Below are 23210 nucleotides of genomic sequence, written 5' to 3' on the forward strand. Positions count from 1 at the left end.
TCTATATTTTACTAACTAAAACTCTTAAATTATAGGGTTGAATCTCTCTCTGGAATTTTAGGCATTAACCAAAAGATGAGCGTTTTAGTGCATAAGCCTTCTAAAAGTACATTTTGCATTATTACATACAAAACATTACTTTTAAATTAAGTTTGACAGGTAAGATGGTCTCCAATGATCCTATCCTCTGGTCTTCATACCCTTGAGTATGGGCTAGACTTAGTGACTTATAATGAAAAGAATGTAACAAAAGTGATGGGTGTCACTTTCAAGATTAGGTTACAAAAAAAGCTGGCTTCCATCTTGCAATTTCTCACTAGTTCATTCTGTGCTTGTTATGAGCTGCCCTATGGGGAGGGCCATGTGGCAAGGAAGTGAGGGAGGCCTCTGGCTTACAGCCAGAGAGGAACTGAGTCCAGCCAACAACCTCACGAGCAAGCTTGGAAGCAGACCAACCTCAATCAAGCGCACAGGAGAGACTGGAGTCCCAGATGACCCTGATTGCAACATTTTGAGAAGCCTTGAGGTACCCAGATACAGCAATAGATAATACAGTCAATATTAATTTTGTCTGTTCTAAAAATTTCATGTAAAGGAAATTATGTATTTTCATGTCTAGCTTCTTTCACTCACTGTATTTCTGAGACTCATCCATGTTACTTTGTATACCAGTAGTTATTTTTTATTGCTGATTATACTTCAACTATCCATTCAACTGTTGATAAACATGTGGGTTGTTTCCAGTTTTCAGCTATTATGAAGAAAGTGCTATAAACATTCATATGTGGCTATTTCAGATATATGATTTCTCTTGAGTAAATACCTAGAAGTGGAATTGCTGGGTCACATGGTACATGTACATTTAATTTTGTAAGAAATCCCAAGTGATTGTATTGATACCATTTTACAGTCCCAACAGCACTATGAGAGTTGCTTCTTCCACATCCTTGCTGCCACTTGGTACTGTCAGTGTTTTAAAATTTTAGCTATTTTAGTGATATTTCATTGTGGTTTTAATTGGCATTTCCCTGGTGACTAATGATGTTGAACATGTTGTATATTCTTATTGACTATTCGTGTCTTCTTTGGAGAAAAATATGCTCTAACATTTTGCCTACTTTTTATTGGCTTGTCTTAAGCTGTAAGAGTTCTTTACACATTCCACATACAAGATTCTTATCAGATATATGATTTTCAAATATGTTATCTTATTTTATGGGTTGCCTTTTGACTTTCTCAGTGTTTCTGAAGTTTTTTAAAAAATTTATTTTATTGAAGTATAGTTGATTTACAGTGTTGCATTAATTTCTACTGTACAGCAAAGTGATTCAGTTATATATATAAATATATATATACATTCTATTTCACATTCTTTTCCATTATGGTTTATCTTGATGGTGTTTTTGAAGTACAATTTAAAAAATTTGATTATGTCCAATTTATTTTTCAAAGAAATATTTATTGCAAGTATTTCATCCCAGTCTGTGGCTCACATTTTCACATTTTCAAAATACACTGTTTTCTTAAGTGTATTTTGAAGAACAGAAGATTTTAATTTTGATTAAGTCTGGCTATTGATATTTTCCTTTATGATTACTTTTTTGGTGTTATCAGAAAACTCAGAAGCCAGTTTTCATTTTCTTTCTTTATTCTAATTCCATACACATAAAAATGAATAGAATACTTCAAATGAAAAAAACGTGACCAGAGGGAAAAACAGATTATTTCTAGGGAAGAAAATCCAGGTTTTCATTAGCAAGAGTATAAATGCTGGAAATCAATAGAATGTTATCTTCAAGATGCTGAGGGCAAGTGTTTGGAAACTTAGAATTCTATAATGTCAAATGATGATTTAAGACTGTTAATAAAGACATTTTCAGACAAACAAGACCTAGGAGGTTTACTGTCCAAAGACCTTCAGTGAAAGAATTACTAAGGATATACTTAAGAAAAAAGTAAATGTAAATGGACTAGAGGGCAAGAATCAACAGTGAGCAAAGAAACATAGGAAACAGAGCTGAGTCCAAATTAATAATGCTTATTGTAAAACATGAACCTTCTTAAAATAATGGACCAAAACACAGACCGAAATCTTGTATGACGTTTTATACATTTATTCATTGCTGAGGGATACATATTAAGGTTTTGTTTGACTTTTCTGGTAGTGAAACTACATAAGCTATATCCTAATATATTTAGGGGATTGGGGCAAGTTTCTGTCTCTCTTTTATAAAATGTGACTTTTCAAACCTTACCTACTCTTGTCTCACTAGAAGCCATTCCTTTCTATCTGATAAGAACAAGCTCTTGAAGAAAGTGTTTTCACAGGATTTCTGAAGTTTACATATAAAACTGTTCATTATTCAGTATCAGTGTATTTACAAACCAGGCATACCCCCACCCCATCTTATGATCCTACTCTGAGGCTAGTTCCTGCAGGGGAGCCTTTCTCGTCCTTATCCTGCTTCCCAGCAGTCCCACTCCTTCCACGTGACCCCACTCCCTTTTCACTGCTTCTGTCATTAACAGATGCAGCCCTTTATTGCTCTGGTTCATGTACAGATCTCTCTCGCCCCCCAAATATACTTATCTGCTCCTTGAAGATAGGGCTGTTTTCATCTCTGTTTCTGTCTGCCAACATCTTGCACACTGCCTGGCACATAGTAGGAATTCAATACATCTTTGTTGAATGAATGTATGAATAACTTTATGGCTTGGTATTTAATTTTTTTTCATAATTTATTTTCAAACCATACTCAGTTTGAGTTTAAATAGTTCAAAACCAATATAATGTTCCAAGATGCTTACAACTATTAAAACAACTCAATTAAAAAATACACAACTCACAATTTAAATTCATAAATAGGTAAAATTAAAAACTTATAATCATTTAATAATGCTTTATATTTTACCTTCATTTTAGAGTACACTACTAAAGACACATAAAAGTAGAATTATCTAGTTAAAACATTTTCCCCTCCTAAGTATATTTCTAACTCTGAAAACTATTTAAAAAGTTAATAAAAATTATAGTACATATTTTTAAAAAATAAAACTGACATATCCTGCCACCAACTTTATGGGAAAATGACAGGTACAAGTTCTGGTATGTTAGGAACTTTGAAAAAAATAGATTTGGAATCATAAGTTGGTATATTTGAGTATGAAAACACAAATGGACTAAATTCTCATTAAAACTTCAAATTTCTCTAAATGTACATTTGGCAGAAAGATGAATTGTCAGCCAATATACTATATATATACACACAATATATATATCAACTGCTTACATTCCCAAATATTGAATCTGGGTGGAAAAGTTAGAAAGAAAATCTGCTCTAAAAAGAAACATAATTAAGACTTAGACCTTTATCACTGAAAATCAAGATCCTATTTCAGTTACTACTTGGCTCTGGTAGGGAAGTCTGAATCATTCATTCAAAATAGAATAACTTCATTTTCCATCTCACACAGCTGTCGAAAATGATCCTTCCCGTGAATGGAAGAATTATTAGCTATTATTTGTGATTCAAGTTCTAGCACTGGCTATTCCTAAATTAATTTTCTATTATCATACTGGCACAATGTGGTCTTCATAATGTACACCGTGTGAACATGTTTTGTAAGACACCTTGGTCCTTCTGTTGACGACAGTTTCTTAGATGAGAATTCAAAACAGACTCATCACAGCACAAATTCCAAGTTACAGGACATCGTGTTAAAGTAAGGCTCCAGTGTATTTTGGACATGTAATAACAAGCTGCAGCTTCTTGTCATATTTACTGGAAAAAAACTTATACCTTGGGTCACTGGATACACAGCTCCCCAGAAAACATATGTTATATACACTATTGTTAACTTAGCTTTCAGCTTTAAGCAATTATTTGGTAGTATTATCACTCTATTTTATGGCTTTTTAAACATTAAGTCCCTAAATACTTGAAAAGCATTCACTATATTCTGATAGTTCACCAAAAAAAGAAGTGAATATCAGCTTAGAGAAGATAAAGCCTTTAAAAAAAATCAGTTTTTTAAAGAAAAGGTCATTCAATAACAGAAATTAAAGGTACAGAGGCGAAACAAACAAAAAATTCATTTAAAAAAGCCACACATGATCCCCTTCACAAAATGAATCTATAATCTTGCTACTTTGTCAAGAGTTGGGGAAAAAACACACAAAAAGCTCCTGCTGAAGTCTGGATGTACTAGCAACATACGTTTTTTTCTATTTTCAGAATAACCTTTCAAACAATCCATTTTTGTAAGTCCAGGGTTTTAAAAAATACTAAATGTGATATTAAAGTGCCCTCAAAATATCTTGGCCAATTCACTGTATAGGCTTAAATTAAAATGAGCATTTGTTTAAAGACTTACATTACATGAAAAAATGTTGTACATTTCCAAATTAAAAAGTTAACTATATACATTTAATAACATTACATACAATTAATATAAAGGCTATACATAAGGGTTTAGGAAGCTCAAAGTCTAAAGTTTTAGCAGGTAAATCAGTTGATTTCCCATTACAATTCTAATGATCAAATTATCCAACTAGTAAACCACAAAACGTTACTCAGAACAGGAAAAGAGTCTTATTTGTTTATTTATTAATTTTTAGTGTATTTATTTTGAATATGGAACCACAGATCTTTTCCCTAAGTTGAAAAAACTTGGGCAAAATTAGTTTTATACATTAGTTACATATATGTGTGTGTGTATATTATGTATGTGTGTGTGTATATATATATATATATATATATATATATATATATATATATATATAATTATCTTAGTTTTATAAACCATGTATTAAAATACATGGTTTAAAAGTATTAATTGAGATACAAGAGATTTTTTAAGAATTTTTCAAACTATTTGGGTTACAGGTACAAATTTATAGAATTACAAAGACCTATAGTATATACCAAAGAGGTCACAGCTTATTTATTTGCTATTTTCTGGTTCTTAAACTAATGAGGAATTATACTAAATGATCTACAGTCTCTTTTAGCTTTAAAGTTTTGGTTATATTGTTTTGATTTTAAACAGTTAAGACCATGTCTCAAAGTTGTCTAAGTAGACAACATGATCCTGAATTAAAGTTTTCACCCCTTTTTTGGCTTTTAGTCCCTTGTTGTCAGTTACTAGTGGGGAACAAATATTGCATATTTTACTCAACTGATTCTTAATCCCTGTGCTCCCTCCTCTCTCCAGAACCCACAGTGCCCAGCACATGGTAAGTCCTCAATACCTACTGAATATTTTTGGATGAGTAGGAAAATATTGAGGACAGATCGATAATTAAAAAGAATCTGGAGGTAACAACAGTTGCTTTTATAAAACCCCCAAACAATAATTTCAAAGCTCCTAGTCTCCTTTACGTATTTACTTTGGTTTGTCTTTGTAATAACAGCAAGAGCAAATATGGCACAAGAATACAGGTTAAATCATTACAGGTAAACTGCAAGCAAGGACAAATAAAAAAATTTAAGCTTCCATTCACATGTTGAAGAAAGGACTTTTATTTACACTACTAGTAGATCCCAGCTATTCCAGTTACTCTGAGATATAATCATCTTATCAATGACAGGAAAAATATCTTCCAGTATTTAACAACTGTAATTAAATTGCTTAGTTATACTGTAGAGTAAGAAGCAATGAATTTTTTAGAAATAAAAAATATGTATATATATTCCCCTGATGCCTAGGCCAAAATATATCTAACAACAAATTTTCTTGATTTCTACTGTCATAAAAATAAAGGAAAAATATATTGCAAGTATCTTCTTTATAGACAATTTCAATTAGAAAACAATAGTTTAATGAAAACAATATAGTGGTTCATGTGAGTGAACTGATATGGAAGCAAGAGAAATATTCAAACTTGATAGATAACATATTGTCAAATATAACTAAAGAATATCTGCCTCAATGACACATTTACAGGCAGTAATTAGATTTTTACACATCTCAATTTTATCTTATATTCAAGGAAAATACAGGTCAGTAGGTTATGATCCTAAATTGTAGTTAAAAACCCTTTCTTTTAGCTTGTAAGATGTAGCCTTTTGATTTGATAATTCCTCTACTTTTAACAATGACTGAATATCGCAGTAGCCACAGTGGCACCCACTCATGTGCTTGAATGTCAGGGATGCTTTCCTGAAGTGCTTCTTGGAAACTTGCTTCAGAAAGCAGTTCTTAAAACAAACAAACAACAAATAAAAACCCAAACTGTTAAACTTGAAAACAAAAGCACTTTACTATGTAGGTAAGCATTTAAATACAACAAAAGAAACACCTCAAAACTGAATATAAATTATATTTATCCTTAATGTGTGCTATGAATCTGAACCAGTATATCAGAAAGACCCAGACAGTTCTTTAGAAAGTATCTACACTTGTAACCCAGCCAGTTTAATTCATAATTTCTGGTGAGTGGAGCCTGGATATTTGTATTTTTTGAAGATCTATAGGTGATTCTAATGTACAGCCAGGGACAATACAGGAAAGTACAAGGAAGGAAGAAAAGTTACCCATAATCCTATCAACCAAAGATGGACCATTTCCATTGCCATGTATTTCCATCCAACTATTTTTCTGTATATATTTATATATATATGTATGTATCCATATCTTAAAAACTAGAAATCATACTGTAGTTATAGCTTAATTTACTTATTTTTTTCACTTATATTTTCCCATGTAATTAAATAATCTGTGAAAGCATTTTTAATAATTCTCCCGATATTACATTTTATAGATATCATAATTTATACATTTTCTTATTGTTGGTCAAAAAATTAGGTTTTTCCAAATATTTAGCTAATAAAAATAATACTTAATGAACATCCTTAAAATGCATGCCTGGCTATGGAACGACAAGGTCAAAGTACATTTTCTGAAGGCTTGATACATAGTATATTGCCAGTTGCTTTCCAGAAAGGCTGTACTTTACAGTTAATAGATAATATTGGAGTGCCAATCTTACCATATCCTCACTAGCACCAGCAATCATTTAAAACATCTTTCCCAGTGGTTATCTTTTAATCAGCGTCTCCTTGATGAAATTATTATTTTCTAATTCCACATTTATACCTAAGCCCTCTACCATTGCTCTGATCTGCCACTCCCCTCCTCACTTCCTCTTCTCCAGCCACCCTGGCCTCACAGCTGTATCCTGAAATCCTCAAACATATTCCCACCTTGGGGCCTTTGAATCAGCTGCTCCCTCTTCCCTGAGCACTCTACTTCCAGATACCCACATGGCTCTCTCCCTTCTTGCAGGTCTCTGATTAATGTACCCTAGCAGAGAGGCCTCGCAACCATCCTATATAAAACAACAACCCCTAACCTGGGCACTCTTTCCTCCCTCAGCCAACTTTTCTCCATAGCATACACCACCATTTATCACATTCAACATTTATCTTAATTTGTGTCTTATCCCATCAGAATATAATTTCCATGAGGGTTGAGATTTTTGACTTGGTGCTGTATTTCTAGTACTTAGAACAATGCCTGGCACATAGTAGGTACTCAAATGTCTTTTGAATGAATCAGTCAATTTGGAAAGATTCCACTGCAGTCAGAACCAACCCTATAGATAAGGATTAGGTGACCATCTATACAATATGATTTGGGAATGCCAAAGAACCTGCCCTAAAATGAACTGCCGTGATATTTGAATAACATCAATAGTAAACTCTCAGTAAATATTAGCTATTGTCACGTGCCAGCCACTTTTTTTTTTTTAACATCTTTATTGGAGTATAATTGCTTTACAATGGTGTGTTAGTTACTGCTTTATAACAAAGTGAATCAATTATACATATACATATGTTCCCATATCTCTTCCCTCTTGCATCTCCCTCCCTCCCACTCTCCCTCTCCCACCCCTCTAGGTGGTCACAAAGCACCGAGCTGATCTCCCTGTGCTATGCGGCTGCTTCCCACTACCTATCTATTTTACGTTTGGTAGTGTATATATGTCCATGCCACTCTCTCACTTTGTCACAGCTTACCCTTCCCCCTCCCCATATCCTCAAGTCCATTCTCTAGTAGGTCTGTGTCTTTATTCCCATCTTACCACTAGGTTCTTCATGACCTTTTTTTTTTTTCCTTAGATTCCGTATATATGTGTTAGCATACTGTATTTTTTTTTCTTTTTCTGACTTACTTCACTCTGTATGACAGACTCTAATTCCATCCACCTCACTACAAATAACTCAATTTCCAGCCACTTTTCGGAGTACTTTATTAACTCTTTTAATCCACATGTTAACCCAAGAGATAGGTAATATTATTTCCCTTCACAGGGGGAAACTGACACAGAGAGATCTGATAACTTGCCCAAGGTCACACAGCTAGTAAATGTTAGTTTTAATAAATGAAATGCAAATATCTCTTTGGAAAAGTAACATTAACATGGATTTGTTTACCAGATTGTCTAACCCTGAGGGAATGCAGCATAATATAGATTAGATTTAATGGGAATGGTGAGAGGAGGAAGGTAAATAAAAAGGGGAAAGTTCGAAAGTCAGAATCACCTACTTCACAATTTTACCCTAACTGTAGTTAAACTATTACCACAACTTATAGGACAAAGAATAATGGAAAATAAACCTTTCTGAAGAAAAAGGGTAATTTTAGAACAGAGGAAGGCCTTTAGGTGACTTATAAACAAGATTCTATTTTAGATGACATGCAGAGTTAAATGTTTTACAACTTGATCGCTTAAAAAATAAATCTGACACAAAGTCAGAGAACTATGCTATTCATTAACTACATACTTTTAATTCAACTATGTTAACTCTTTAGAATCAGTAAACATGACAAAACTTTTAAGAGAATTGCTTCATTACAGATCAAGTTGTCTGAAGATCCGTCTACAGTATATGCAGGATCAGACTATAAATTCTAATTAAAGGGTTTAGAATTAAAATTAAAAAGACATCCAAATGTCAAATTACACCAGTAAAACAAAAACATACTTCCCCCCAAAGGATTAAATCTCTCTTTTCATATACATGTGCAATATATTTTTCCATAACAATGATGTATTAGCACATAATCCCCATGCCCACATTTAGATAACGTGCAAATAAAATACTAGACACCTTAGTCTTTTCCTATTTCCTTTCCTACTGGAAAAAGGATAGAGTGTTTTTCAGGTGGAGGTGGAAGGGGGTACAGGACCACCCATCAGCTGTTGGTAACAATTACAGTTGGAAGAATCCCCACGAGTAAACAGAAAAATGATATATTATTTGCCAATGTATAGAAAGTTAAAATTTCAGTGGTTTATATTTTAGAACAAATCAGCACAGCAATTCTTTGTTAGATTTTCACTAAAATGACCTTTTTTTAAAAAATGAATCTAATTACTCACGTGTGAAAGCTCTGCTGGAGGGGAGGGAAAGTCCCTATGTCCTATTCTGGTACGATTTAAATGGAAACTGATAAGAAAGTACAGTTTCAGTCTGAAATACTACAATACTAATGTTTCAAGTCAGAGAGACAGTACAGTATGCTGGGGAAAAGGCTCCAAATTCAGCCAGGACCTAGATCTAAGTTCAAACTTTGCCCTATGCCAGCTGGGTGACCTTGGGTAGTTTCTTAAACTCTAAGGCTCTGTTTCCTCATCCATAAAGTGTCTAGTTTCAGTTGCTGTAAGGATTACAGATAATCTCTCTGAGACATTTAGCATGATGCCTAGCATTTGAGAAAGAATATCAAAACTCCTCCTCCACTTCCTACAAAACAGTAGAAAAAAAGAGGCTGAGGCAGATTGCTAATAAGGTATAAAGTCTTAAGAGGTTATCCATAAGCATCCTAAAAATAAATTGAATCAAACCACCTATATAATGCCATCTTTTTAGAAATGAAAGTAAAAACTGAATGTTTTTCTCCAGGAATCACCTATAAAATATAATTGCCTCCAATTTTTATTAAACTAGAACTTCTACAAAAATGTCATGGAAATTTAAAACTTTCACAAGATATCTCTCACTTAACTATACCAAAAATACTGGTTCATAGAGTCTGTATATTTAGTAAGTAAAATATGCTTAGTATATTTACCTCTGCTCCCTAAGAAAGTGTGAAAAAACGAAAATGGAGCAGACTGCTAATAAAGTGTAAAATATTATCTTCCCAGCTTTCCAAGTTATCTTGTAAAATGTTGATAAAAATTATTCTACAAAAGGCAGACAAGCCATTCTCATTAATCAAATGTTTCTGATTAACATCAAGCATATGTCTTGATATTAATGATTAATAAAATACCTAATCAAATACCTATCCTATGATGCTTAAGTTTCAAATTGAATTTTATCTGCTTCTTTTTCCAGATATTTATCCTTTTTAATTAAGTGGCTCTTTGGTGCAATCTTTGCTATACTAGACAATATTATATGTGACACTATTTAGAATATCTTACAAGATCTTTTCTGTGTAGCTTAATATTTATAAACCTCAGCAGACTGGATGTTCAGGAAATGACCCCTTCACTTCTTTTCCCATTGGTACAAAGACAAAATTAAAGCATTCTGAAACTAAAATAAAGGCATATATGTTTTGAACTAACTATTAAGAATAGTTCTAGGTGACAGCATTGTACCTTTATCACTGTACACAATTAAAAATTAAATCTTAACAAGTAGCTTCTTATAAGATAAAAGCTCATGATCAATCTCTATAAATGAAAACCTCAGTCTTACCTTTTGGATCATTATGAGTCAAGAGCTGTATGTCAAATTGCTTAGCAAATGCAGTCAAATCGGGTGGCATCACACAGCAGGAGGCAAGATTAACTTGGTTACTATTTGGTTTTACCTAGAAGTGGAAAAAAAAAAAATGACATCTCCACTAAATTAAGTACTACAAAAAGTAGAAAGCAATAAAAGGATTCAATTTTAGAACACATGAAATATCACATTCTACAATACTTAAAGTTTATAAAATACTTTTACATGTATGTATTTATTAATGTATGCTGTTCTGACTCAGTGGTAACAGAGAAAGGAAAAATAGCTCTGCAAGGGGGAAAAAGCCAATATATTATTACACTATTAAAAAAGTCTCATGCTCGAACCTGCCATCTAATACATCTGCCTTGGAAACTAACATGATTCTAAGTGGTATGGTTCCACCTACAAAGGAAATATGTCTTAAAGATAGAGGATCAAATACAAATGATAAGTATGTTTAATGTTGAAGTATACAATATGGTTATTAATCAGACATTTGAAAAAGAGAAGAATCAGGTAATTCCTAATAGATGCTCTAGTTAATTTATAGATACATTTCAGATCATCTAAGTCTCTCCAACAGGATCTTAGCCACATTCTGGCTATCACCAAGCCAAAGGGACAAAGGGCAACTTTTCTCTAGGGTCTTCCTGCCCATAAGAAAATGAAAAGGCTGGGGATAAATGAAAAGGAATAAAGAAAAATACAGAGAGTAAACTACTTGTAAGCAACTTCCCTAATAATTTTATAGGTTATTAGGCTAGAGAGCGGCAGTGATTAATTTATGACTCCTACTCCACATCAAGTTATGTGAACAGAAGGTCTTATATATCTTTAAGTAACAGAGCAAAATATTTGTTATATATGATTTTCTCTCACTTAGGAAATTAGAACCGTGGACTAATAAAACCTAAAGGAAAACATAATATTTTTATCACATAATTAAAACTGAAGGAAAGAGCCTTAATTCATTTGGCTATGAATGCTTAAACACACACTTTCTAGTGTTTTTGTCAAAGCCTGCTTCAAAACTCCCATGTTTGGAACAGTCACCCCACAGTGGCATCCACTATGAGCATGATGTTTAATGGGTTGCAGCAAAGACTGTAAAAGACAGGCTCCTCCTGGAGTGCTCGTGATCTAGACGTCTTTTACCTGTGCCCACTGATACAGCTGTTCCAACTGGCATTTGTCCAGATCAGAGGTACCTATAGCAACAATCTTTTTGCTGTGGACTAAGTTTTGTAATTCTTCCCAGTAAGGCTGCAAATGCTCCAAGGAAAGATTAACTCCATCTTCAATAGGAGGTGAAGCAATGATCACAGAATCCAGCTGTGCAACTCCAAGGACTGAACAGGCTGATGTGAAGGAAAAACACAAAGAGGATAAATGTTTGTTACATAGTAAAAACAAGTTGTTTCTAATGTCCTTTAAGTACCCCACTGAATTCTGTCCATACAGTTCACTAGTATTCTACATAACAGATTATTTCATTAGGTTTCATAATTTACCTGTCATTTAGAACATTTCCATCTTTTAAAAAAGTATAAAGTGCCCATTCATCTACTTGGTCTACGTGGCAGACATGTGGGTTTCTTTGACCTGCCTCATTCCTGGGGAAACTCACAACTACTAAAGGTTCCTCTTTCTGAGGAACAGGCCTCCTTGTTGCCTAGGCCCCAGGACTTTTTGGTAGCCTTTGACCTAATAGTCTATAATTGGTAGTCATAGCAAAGAATAAGCTTGAGACTCTGAAAGACTGAATTTATGGTCTTAACCTATATATTAATCTATATTTATAGATGTAGATAATCTCTTAATTTCTATAAAAATAATTTTAAGAGTTTATTTTTAATGATTATTGTTCACTCCATAGTTATATTAAAGAGCTATTTATTTAACTGTTCAATGTATATAAATACTGGAAGAATGTTTTAAAAGAAAAAACACTGAATAACTATACTGCCATAGTAACCTAACCAAGTGCTGAAAATAGATAAAAATGCTTGTTTTTGTTGTTGTTATTCTTTTGATATTTCACCTGTAGTAAAAGAGTTAAGAATATGATTAAGGAGAATTTCTATCTCTAAACATATAGTTAACATTTAATTATGTTACATCTTTTACATTCTTTTTATATATTAAAATATGACCTTACATAAGTTGATGTGATTCTACAGAAGCCTTAACAGATTAGGCTAGAACTTTAAAAGATAAAATTGCAATGAGCTCATTTTCTTTTTTACCTGGACCTGAACACAAGATATAACTAATACACCTACACTAATTTAAAGTCCACATGAAAATAAAGTTGAAATTTTGCTTACCCATGTCAACTGCATTTCTAGTTGATGATGAAGAGTTTGATCCTACAATGAACAGTTTTGCTGGGTGACAAAGAAAACAAAACAGATTACTATATTTGAGTAACATTCTACTACATAGTAGTAATAGTGCTAAAATACTAAGATGACAGATAATCCTGAATAATTTTTTTCCTTTCCTAGTCGCATTGTTTTATAGTTTTCATTTTAAGACCTAAAAGGATATTTCCACTGTAATTTTAAAATTATATGCTAGTTGCCAACAATAATCTGATTGTCAAAACAAAAAAGCAAATATTAATTTCCCCTTTATTAGAAGGCAGGGCAGAAAAATATAGAAACTTATTCAAAATGTATATTTTTATGAATTAAACATTAATGGAGCATATTATTTTCTCCAATAAACTAAAGTCTATATAAAGCCTAAATTAGAATTGCTTATAATGAGAAGAAAATTGAAAAAAAAAAAGCCAAAAAACCAAAAACAAACATACACTCCACAATCCTACCTTCCTAATATTGAATACAATCATTTTCATTTTTAGACGACATTACCTTCAAGTTCTTGGTCATATAAAGCAGAGTATATATTTTCTACTTCCACATACTTGGTTTACCCTTATGTAACAAATATTTTTACATCTCTATGCAGTATTATCTTAATTTTTTTAAAATCATAACAGTAATGTATTCACTCTAGAAATGAGGAAAATCTATAGGAGTAGGGGGAAAAAAAAAACCAAACAAACAATAAAAACTCTACCAATAGTCTCATCACCAAAAGCAATTACTGTTTAGATGTTTATGTACTCTGGATTTTTCTTTTCTTTTTTTTTTTGGCCGCATGGCTTGTCGGATCTTAGTTCGCCAACCAGGGATTGAACCCGGACCCTCAGCAGTAAAAGCACAGAATCGCCAGGGAATTCCCTGTACTCTGTATTTTTAATGAATAATTTTACACACTCATTTTTAATGGTGAACATTATTCTGTAATCTTGATAGGGTATAATTTACTGAATGATTTCCTACTTTTTTGACTTTTAGATTAGTTCCAGTTTTTTGTTATCACATATAATGCTGAAATAAACATCTATGCTAACTTTTTGTTCAACTTTAAGCCTGAAGCATTTCCCAAGGACAAACCGTCAGAAATGTGATTATGAGTCAAAGAATATGATCTGTTTTTTGTGAGTCGTGTTCTACTTTATTTACCTCCTATTTTGTAAAAGATTTGTACCAGTTTACCAGAGCACTAAAAGTTAGGAGTTGCTCTCCTAACAATATAGGATGCTATTAAACAAAACAAAACAAAACAAAAATATATATATATTTGCTAATTTGATAGGTACAAAATATACGTGCCCAGAACAACATTAATTGGCATTTCTTTGCTTACCAGGAAAGTTGAGTAGTTTTTCATATTTATGAAATTGAGGCTTTGGCTTGATTTCAACTCAGCTTTATATGTATGTATTTACTTTATGTAAACTCACTGTTCAAAAATTTAAATTTACTCAACAAATAGGTGGAGTAATAGGAAAGCAAGAAGAGGAAAATCAGAAAGGGGAATGGAGAGAAAACAGGGTTAATGAAACACCCTTATGTAAAGTGCCTGGCATTCAACATATACAACAAATTTTCCTTGTACAACATTTCTTATATTTGTCATTTCCTTTCTACTGCTAGATAGTCTTCCTAAAACATTGCTTTCCTCATGTTACTTCTCTATTTAAAAGCCATCACAACTTCCTTACCAGGTGAGAGTCAATCTTCACCACTTTGCTCCAGCCTTAGCTCCTGTAATTATGCTCTGTGAACACCCTCCCCATCACTATCCCTCTGGACATGAATCTGTGCCATTTGAAACGGTCTCCTCTCTCTGAAAGATGAGGCATTTTTAGGTAGGTGAAGAGAGGAAAGCTCTTGATACTTATCAAAAACCTCAAGCCTTCCAGGAACTGAGGACAACTTGTAAGAGCTCCAAGATGGATCTACACCATGATGAACTGCAATCAACCACAGAGAAATGTTGCTCTGATGTCCTTTCCAACACAAACAATAATGTGAAATTAACAGAAAGAAATGGGTTTTGTAGTCAGGCATACCTGGATGGATTCCTGGTTCAACCACTTACTTGCTGTATAACAACTTTCAAGTTATTTAATGTCACTTCTGCAATGGGGGTAAAAAACCTACCCTGCAGAACTGTTTTGAAAATTATATGAAGAAATATAACCATAAAGTGTCAAGTACAGTGCCTGGTATAAAGAAAGATTCAACAAATGGTACTTATTATTATTAGAGTCAAAAGACAATGCCCATCTCATCTTACATGTTCATCCTAATAAGAGTAATAATAAAATAACAACAACCACAACACAACCACAAATGGTAATAAATAACAGCTATCTGGCACTTACTTGTGCCAAGCACCATGCTAAGTGCCTCTTTTGTTATTTCATCTAACTTACAAAGAAGCCTGTGAAACAGGTGTACCCCCATTTTATAGATGAGGAAACTGAGCTCAGAGAGGTTAAATCATTTGTTAGCCCCAGATTATATCAGTCAGTAATCTGCACATCCAGGAATTTCAATTTAGTTAAGCTCAAGCATTTAATGACTATGTTATGCTGACTGTAAGCTGAGGACAAGAACATCTTAATTCCTTGAGCTCAGCACTATCTCTGGAAAGTAGGAGTCATTTCACCTTTGTTGAATGGGTAGAGTATGTATTTGATTTCTCTTCATGCAACTTGTTGCCAAGACTTCTTTCTCTGCTCCCAGGCAACCTCAGCCATTGCTTAGCAGTATCACACCAGGAACGGAGGGCTTATGCTGGCTTTAGGTGGGCAATACTCTTTAAGTCTTCCCTTTATTCTTTCCATTTCCTACACCTTACTCTTCCTACTGGTCTGATGTCCTACAAATAAATTAATGAGAACATCATGAAGAGGTGAAGTTCTATTCTGACTCCATTGAAGTAGCCAATAGTGACCTCCTATAACTCCCTTTTTAAAGCTGACTTTAAAATTATGTTATAAAAAATCTCTATATTTCCCACACTTAGTGATTGAGTTACTCATTACCAGAAGCAAGGAAAGGTTTAGTCCCATGCCTGACAAAACCTCACTATCATCCACTGTATAACAAAATGAACTGTAAAGGCTGGACTTTACCAGAAACTTTCATTTCTTCTCTTTCCTCGGGATTTATCTTTTCTACTGCATGAGATACAGTACATTCCAAGACATCTGGAAACTCCTATAATAAACACATGATATTTACAATAAATATAAAATTAGTGTTTCTGATTAGCTATACATTTTCTATTGTCCATAACACTCTTTAGAAGCAGAGAACCCATAAGACAATAGAGTTCTTTACCTGAGGCCTAGATGGGCTTTATAACGTTTGTAAAGCCCTGAAATAAAGGTAAAGTGCTGTGTGTGTATGTGTCCATTTTCTGGGAAAAAGTATCTCATTTTGATGAGATACTCAGAGGGATGTATGATCAAAAACAAACGAACGAACAAACAAACAAATTGGGCAGTATGTGAGGAGTTAGAACCACTAACACAGTAAACGCTTTTACTCAGAAAAGAAACCAGTGAAAAGTAAGTAATATTTTCCTTCTGGACACCGATATGTTAAAATACTTCCTATATATCAATCACAAACATTTTAAGCCAAAACATATTTTTTTCTGAATGCAATGGAAAAAAAGTAAAGGCCATTCCAATGCATAAAAATGAGTAGTTAATGAGTGAAATGATAAAATATTAGTACACATAAATCAGAAACATACTAACTCACATTTACAAGATTAAAACAAAGTAAACGGTGAGGATTTTCCCATGATTCTTGAGCATATTACAATGCCTGGCACATATTAACTATTTACAAGTCATGCACAGAGTGAATGGTCACTTCAGAAAAACAGAGACAGATAGAAGACATTAATTAATGTCTGCCTAGCAGCCACAGAGTTACAAACTTGCAGTATGCTCAAGGAAACAATTATTTTCAGCATATGTCCTCTTCCATACTTTTTAAGTAGTCTATGTAATCTGTTACAAGCCTTTGGCTAAGTTGGATTCCAAAGAGTGGTTTACAGACAGGTGTTTTGTATATTAACATTTATGATAATGGCCATATACTGACATTCAAAGAAACACAGTTCTTTACTGTTTCGTAAGAAACTGATGCTTAAAAAATTATTTTTAGTGGCTATATTTTGGGTTATAGTCTACCAAAGCAATCTACTAACCCAAATTGTTTGATAGTCATTCCTCTACTAGACCAAATATAAACTGGAACAAAACGCATTTTGAGAAAACTGTGGTGGGACTCTTAGTAGCTTGTCTAGTTGAAGAGTTGACTAGAGTCAGATTTTCTCTTTCATGCTTAAGCCTACTGGGTCAGACTCTCATCTCAGCAAATCAACCACAATAAGTTTCATGCTAATTGCCTATCTGACTTCCCTATCAAACCTGAGGAAGTTAATTTCCTGCTTATTACATGATTTCTTCATTCACAGTTCACTCACCCTGACCAAATCTGTGCTAATTTGGGAACTCCACTCATTCAAGGTCTTCCGGATACAATCTCGAAGCTGCAAAAAAATGCATTTTGAAACTGTTAATCATACGCTACACTTTTCTGTACTTCTACAATAAGACTGCATTAGTCTGTTAAGTAGGAAAAGGAACATATCAATAGGAAATACCATACAAAAATTTTAATTCTATAAGGTTTTTGCTTCCTTTAACAAAGATTGATTTAGACCCGTTTTTATCCTACTCTTAATTCTCAAATGTTCTTGACCTAAAGCAGTAATCTAATTATTTAAAAAGTATTTTTGTATCAATGAAAATTTAAGTAAACTTTTGAGATGTAAAAGCATTCATAAAGAAACAAAAAAATTTTTCAAGAATAAGGTTTATAAATGGAGGAACTTCAAGCCCAGGCAACCTGACTAGAATTAACATTAACCACTATGCTATATTCCTCAAAGGCAAACAAATGATTCTCTAAGTGTGGCCAAAGAAATTCCTACATTAGACTCACCTGTGGTGTTTATTAAACGTTCAAATTCCTGAGCCGCATCCTAGACCTCCTGAATCACTTTCTAAAGGCAGCAGAACTTTCATTTTAACAAGCATCCAAGTAATCAAAATGTACTCTAAAGTCTAGAAACCACTATCTCCCTATCTTGCAGAAGTCAACTTGCATAAAGTCAGTCCTTAAGTCATTTCCTAACAGTTAGGTAGACCTTCGATCTGTCCTCAATGTTTTCTTATATAAACAAACAATTTTATTATGCTAACATTATAGTATTTTGTTAATTCATTAAAGTGTCTACTTATCTTTTATCTCTTATGACAGTGTATTTCCAACTTATTTAATAGTGGTCCAAAATAATAAGACATACACTAACACAGTGAGTAAGGACCTACATACATATAACAACAAAAATTCATAAAGCAGTATTTATGCTTACTACATGCCAGATACTCTGAGGGCTTCTATTATGAGTTAGAAAAAAAATACGCTTCTCCATGACTCACTGAACTGATAACACAAATGGGCCAACACTAGCAGTTTGAAATCATTGCCTTATAAATACCAAGGGCACAGTGCTTTGCATTCTGTGGACAATCAATGAAAAAAATAAATGAGTAACTAGAAGTACAGCACTGAATTGCAAAAGCACTTTCCTAATACCAACAACAGAGATTAAACTTCTGAACTCACTATCTGATCTATGATTGCTTATGATAAAAACTGACACAAGCACTTTATTGCTTATATCTCAGTACAGATAATTACAATGGACAACTAGTTTATCAATTTAAGAGCTCAGAGTCACCTATTTAAGATTTACAGTCTACAACAGCAATTCATGTGCTAGCCACAATAACCCACATGAATACAGTTTACAGGGTCTATATCTTTATGAAAGGTATATTTGTAATCAAATTTAAGTCAGTAGATAAAAATAAGTTGATAATCATTCTAGACAGAATTACAAGTCAATACTCTTTGAAAAATTAATAAAATTTGAGGCAGCAGGACCAACTAGAAGTTAACAATTCTATCAGGAGTGCTATGGCTCAAATCATGGGAGAATTTTTAGAAATTTTCCTCTGGAAGGATGGTTAATTTGCATAAGGCTTTCCTGATGAATTTCTCAATTCATGAAGATAAGTATATTTTCAGAGTGTTTGCTCCCTTCTGTCAGGACAAATCATGGAACAGCCCAATGTTACAATAATATGATAAATTCATTGACTATATCACAAACCTAGTGGTTTTTAATCTTTTATATGTTATCTATATTGACTGAATACTAACCTTGTACTTTTTTGTTCTCTGCTCTCTTCATTCTTATTAGACACACATCACATAGTATCATGGAAGATGAGTGTCATGATAATTTAGTGTATCATTAGATCTGGGGTTGTATAAGAGTTTAAAAAATGCTACATGATCAAATACCCTAACAACAAATAACTGGTCAAAATAGTCCTATAATGGCCCATTTTAAAAACAAGACTTGATTTCATAAAATTCTAGTGAAGCAAAAAATCTGGGCAGAGATCATAGAATAATTAAAAAAAAACCAAAAAACAAACATTAGACTAGAAAAGACCTTTTAGGAAATTTAATGATCTCTCTCTACCCAATGTGCAAATTTTCTCAATAATGAGTGATTTAGTCAGTTTCTTTATTCAATGAGGTTAAACTGTTTCAAGTAGTGTATCCCAATTTAGAGCTCTGGTTGCTACAAAGCTCTTCTTTACATAGAAACAAAACATGCCTCTCTATTCTAATCAAGCTGGCATGTTTTCTCTACATATGCTATCATATCTTCAAGTTTTCTCAAACGTTTTCAAGTTTCTTTAGTTTTGGGTCCCTCTTATGCAGCGCCCAAAGTAATATACACAAATCACAATTCATCTTTTGAACGACGTTTCTTAAACTGTGGGGTGTGACTCATTACTGCATTAAGAAATCAAGTTTTTAAAAATTAAAGTAAGAGAAAAAATCAGAATACACAGTATATAGTAAGGGTTAAAATCTTTTCATGAAACTCGTGTGTTTGTGTGTGTGTGTGTGTGTGTGTGTGTGTAAACCATGAATTGGACTGCCAAGGCAAAATGCATTTTTTTTTTACTGGGTTTTCGGTCAAACTGAAAACGACTACTTTAGCATGTGTTGAGTGAGATAAGAGAGAGAAAATTTCACCCAGTATTATTTACGTGCAAAATACTGTATTGAACCATCAGCCCTGGAGAAATTAAAGGTCTAGTATAAAACACAGAAGTATTTATCTTTGGGAGAAATAGCACAATTGAGGGTGGTTTTAAAAAAACAAGAGAGACAAACTGAGGTGCATCCTGGACACAGAGTATGGTATGGATTCTGATTCCTACTAAAGTTACAATCAAGAGCACTGACAGAGGCGGCACTCGGTGTGAGGATGCACCTGCCGAATTTTTAAAGACGCTGTGCCCCCAACAGTAGGTTCGGATGCGACATCGCGCCGACAGCCGACCCAGCCTCCTCCGGCGGGCGGAGCCCAGGTGTGCGCCTCTCCCGCGACCACTGCGCGCACGGAGCCCGACCACCCGCCCTCACCTCCCGGCGCCTCCCCGCCTCTCGGAGCCGCCCGGTCCGGCCCGCGCGGCCTACCCCGGGAGCCCCGCGTCTCCGCCGGCACGCTCGCCACCCTCACCTCCTCGCTGTGCGTGGACGGGCACTTCTTCCGCAGGCGGCCCCAGTTCAGCAGGTTCCCCGTCTGCAGGTGCAGGGTGCTGGCCCGCGCCAGGAGCGCCCCGGCCGCGCGGCTGTCGGTGCCCATGGCAGCAGCCGACGGACCTGGCCCGGCGGCGACGGGGCAGCAGGCGGGGAAGGAGGGCCCCCGTAGGACGCGGCGCCCGAGGCCGGAGAGCAGAGCGCGAGGCTGCTCGCCCCGCGCGGCGGGACCCCGGCCTGCGCTCGGGCCCGAGGGAGGCCGGGAGGCGGCAGGGCGGCGGCGGAGCGGCGGCCCGGGAAGGACGCGCTGGTGGCTGCAGCTCCTGCTACTGCGGCCGCCGCGGGAGAGTTGACTCCCAACTGACGAGTCGTTTCCTGGAAGACAATGACTAAGCAGAAATCGCGGCGGAGAAAGTGCTTCGTAACCGTTACCCGTCCCGCAGCAGGGCGGGGGGGCGCAGCGACCAGGCTGCAGGGGCGCCGGCCCGCGGGTGACTAGCCCTCGGCCTGTGGCCGGCGTGGCGCCAGGCGGAGGGCTGGCGGGGGGCGGAGAGAGCAGAGAGCTGGGGGCGCGCGGGGCGGGGCGGGGCCGGCGGCCTGGGGCCCGGCGCTTGGCAGGGCTCCCCCTGTCGGTCAGAGGGCGGCGCGCCACCTCCACCTAATACCTCAGACTGCGCTCGAGGTCTCACCTCCCAGCCGACCGGCAGTCACGCTGGTTATACCCCTAGACATCTCTTTAAAAAGAGAAATTATGGGCTTCCTTGGTGACGCAGTGGTTAAGAATCCGCCTGCCAATGCAGGAATACACGGGTTCGAGCCCTGGTCAGGGAAGATGACACATGCCGTGGAGCAACTAAGCGGGGCGCCACAGCCACTGAGCCTGCGCTCTAGAGCCCGCGAGCTACAACTACTGAAACCCGCGCGCCTAGAGCCCGTGCTCCGCAAAGAAGAGTAGCCCCTGCTCGCCGCAACTAGAGAAATACCACGCGCAGCAATGAAGACCCAACACAGCCAAAAATAAATAAAGAAATTTAATTTAAAAAAAGAGAAATTACTGAGGCATTGAAATACTAGCCGGTTTCAGTTCTCAGAAGCGAGCCTTAACGTACAAGGGCTCCCTTCTCCTTCAACTTTGCTTTGCTACCCACTTACTGGTTCATTTCCTTTCCCAAGGGCTTTCCCCCAAAGTGCTCATTTTTCTTCAAGTCCATTAATTAAAGGTCTATTGATTCACACTATTTGCTGGCCAGAGTGTGAAGTCAAAGAATAAGACACTCTCTGCCCTTGAGAAGCTTAAACTCTAGTTACAGATACAAGGCCTAAGCATATGAAACAATGAGTAATAATATAAGAATATCGTAGTTTCCAGATGAATTCAGATTAAAGAGAACGCTTAAACCGGTGAGATCAGGGAAGATATGACCCATTACCTTACAGGTGGTTGTGATTCTTTACTCCTATTAAATTTCATAGGTAGTAGACTTGGTATGAACCTCAAATTTAACATTTATTGAGCATTCCTCAACAAATTTTTGCTTTTGTTGAGAGTAATCATATATACTAAAAAGCAAATGCTATTAAAAAGAGATGAATTCCAGTTAGTAAGAATTAGAGGAGGGGTGTAAGAGGTTAGAAATTGAGCCTGATCTTGAGTAAATATTTGTAGGCTGAATGAAGGTAAGAATTCATTGAAGATAAGGGTAATCCCAGAAGCAGGAACAAACATGGGCTATTTTAATTAATGTAAACATTTGATTCTTATGCTGCATTTCCTGTGGCATCATTTCTTGACTTCTTTCGTATTCTCTAGTACCACACAAATAATACTCGAATAAAGCTTACAGGTTATACCTCCTAATCTATTAAACTTACCTCCTTGCTGGCGATTTATATAGCACACTGGTCACTGACATAAACCCGTATGGCTTGCAAATCAGACTTTGCCAGGTACTGGTTATTTTAACTTAGACAAGTCACTTAGTCTCTGTGTTTCACTTTCTCCCAGTCTCGGCAGATGATAGTTTAAACTACATGACATTGCTGATACTTGACTATTTTTGATCTACAGAAATGTCTAGTTCCCATGGTTCCACCTAATACAATATCTACTACATTGGGTAGGTGTGAGGAACTAATGAGAGAACTTATGAAAGCCCCTAGTACAGTACTTGGCTCATAGTAAATGTTCAATAGGTGAGAGCGCTTAGAACTAACGCCTCCGGTCTTTCCAGTTTACAATCCAGTTCTCACAACACTGGCAAATTCATGATGTAATTCACAGCAGCATCACGTCATGTTTTTAAAATTTACATTTTTAGGGGAATTCCCTGGCGGTCCACTGGTTAGGACTCTTGCTTTCACTGTGGGAGGGCCCAGTTTC

General features: G+C 35.6%; 1 protein-coding gene across 1 annotated transcript; it reads right to left on the minus strand.

The window, feature by feature from the left end:
- Positions 1-5504: 5504 nt before the first annotated feature.
- On the minus strand, positions 5505-21369 carry GCLM (glutamate-cysteine ligase modifier subunit). The gene is made up of 7 exons (XM_068540348.1): positions 20811-21369; positions 17619-17684; positions 16249-16333; positions 13076-13135; positions 11904-12106; positions 10719-10833; positions 5505-6200 (listed from the first exon to the last, which is right to left on the minus strand). The coding sequence occupies exons 1-7, from the start codon at positions 20934-20936 to the stop codon at positions 6031-6033; spliced, it is 825 nt and encodes a 274-aa protein (XP_068396449.1). The 5' UTR covers positions 20937-21369; the 3' UTR covers positions 5505-6030.
- Between the last annotated feature and the right edge of the window lie 1841 nt (positions 21370-23210).

Source organism: Eschrichtius robustus, chromosome 3, assembly GCF_028021215.1.
Source record: "Eschrichtius robustus isolate mEscRob2 chromosome 3, mEscRob2.pri, whole genome shotgun sequence".
Taxonomy (NCBI): domain Eukaryota; kingdom Metazoa; phylum Chordata; class Mammalia; order Artiodactyla; family Eschrichtiidae; genus Eschrichtius; species Eschrichtius robustus.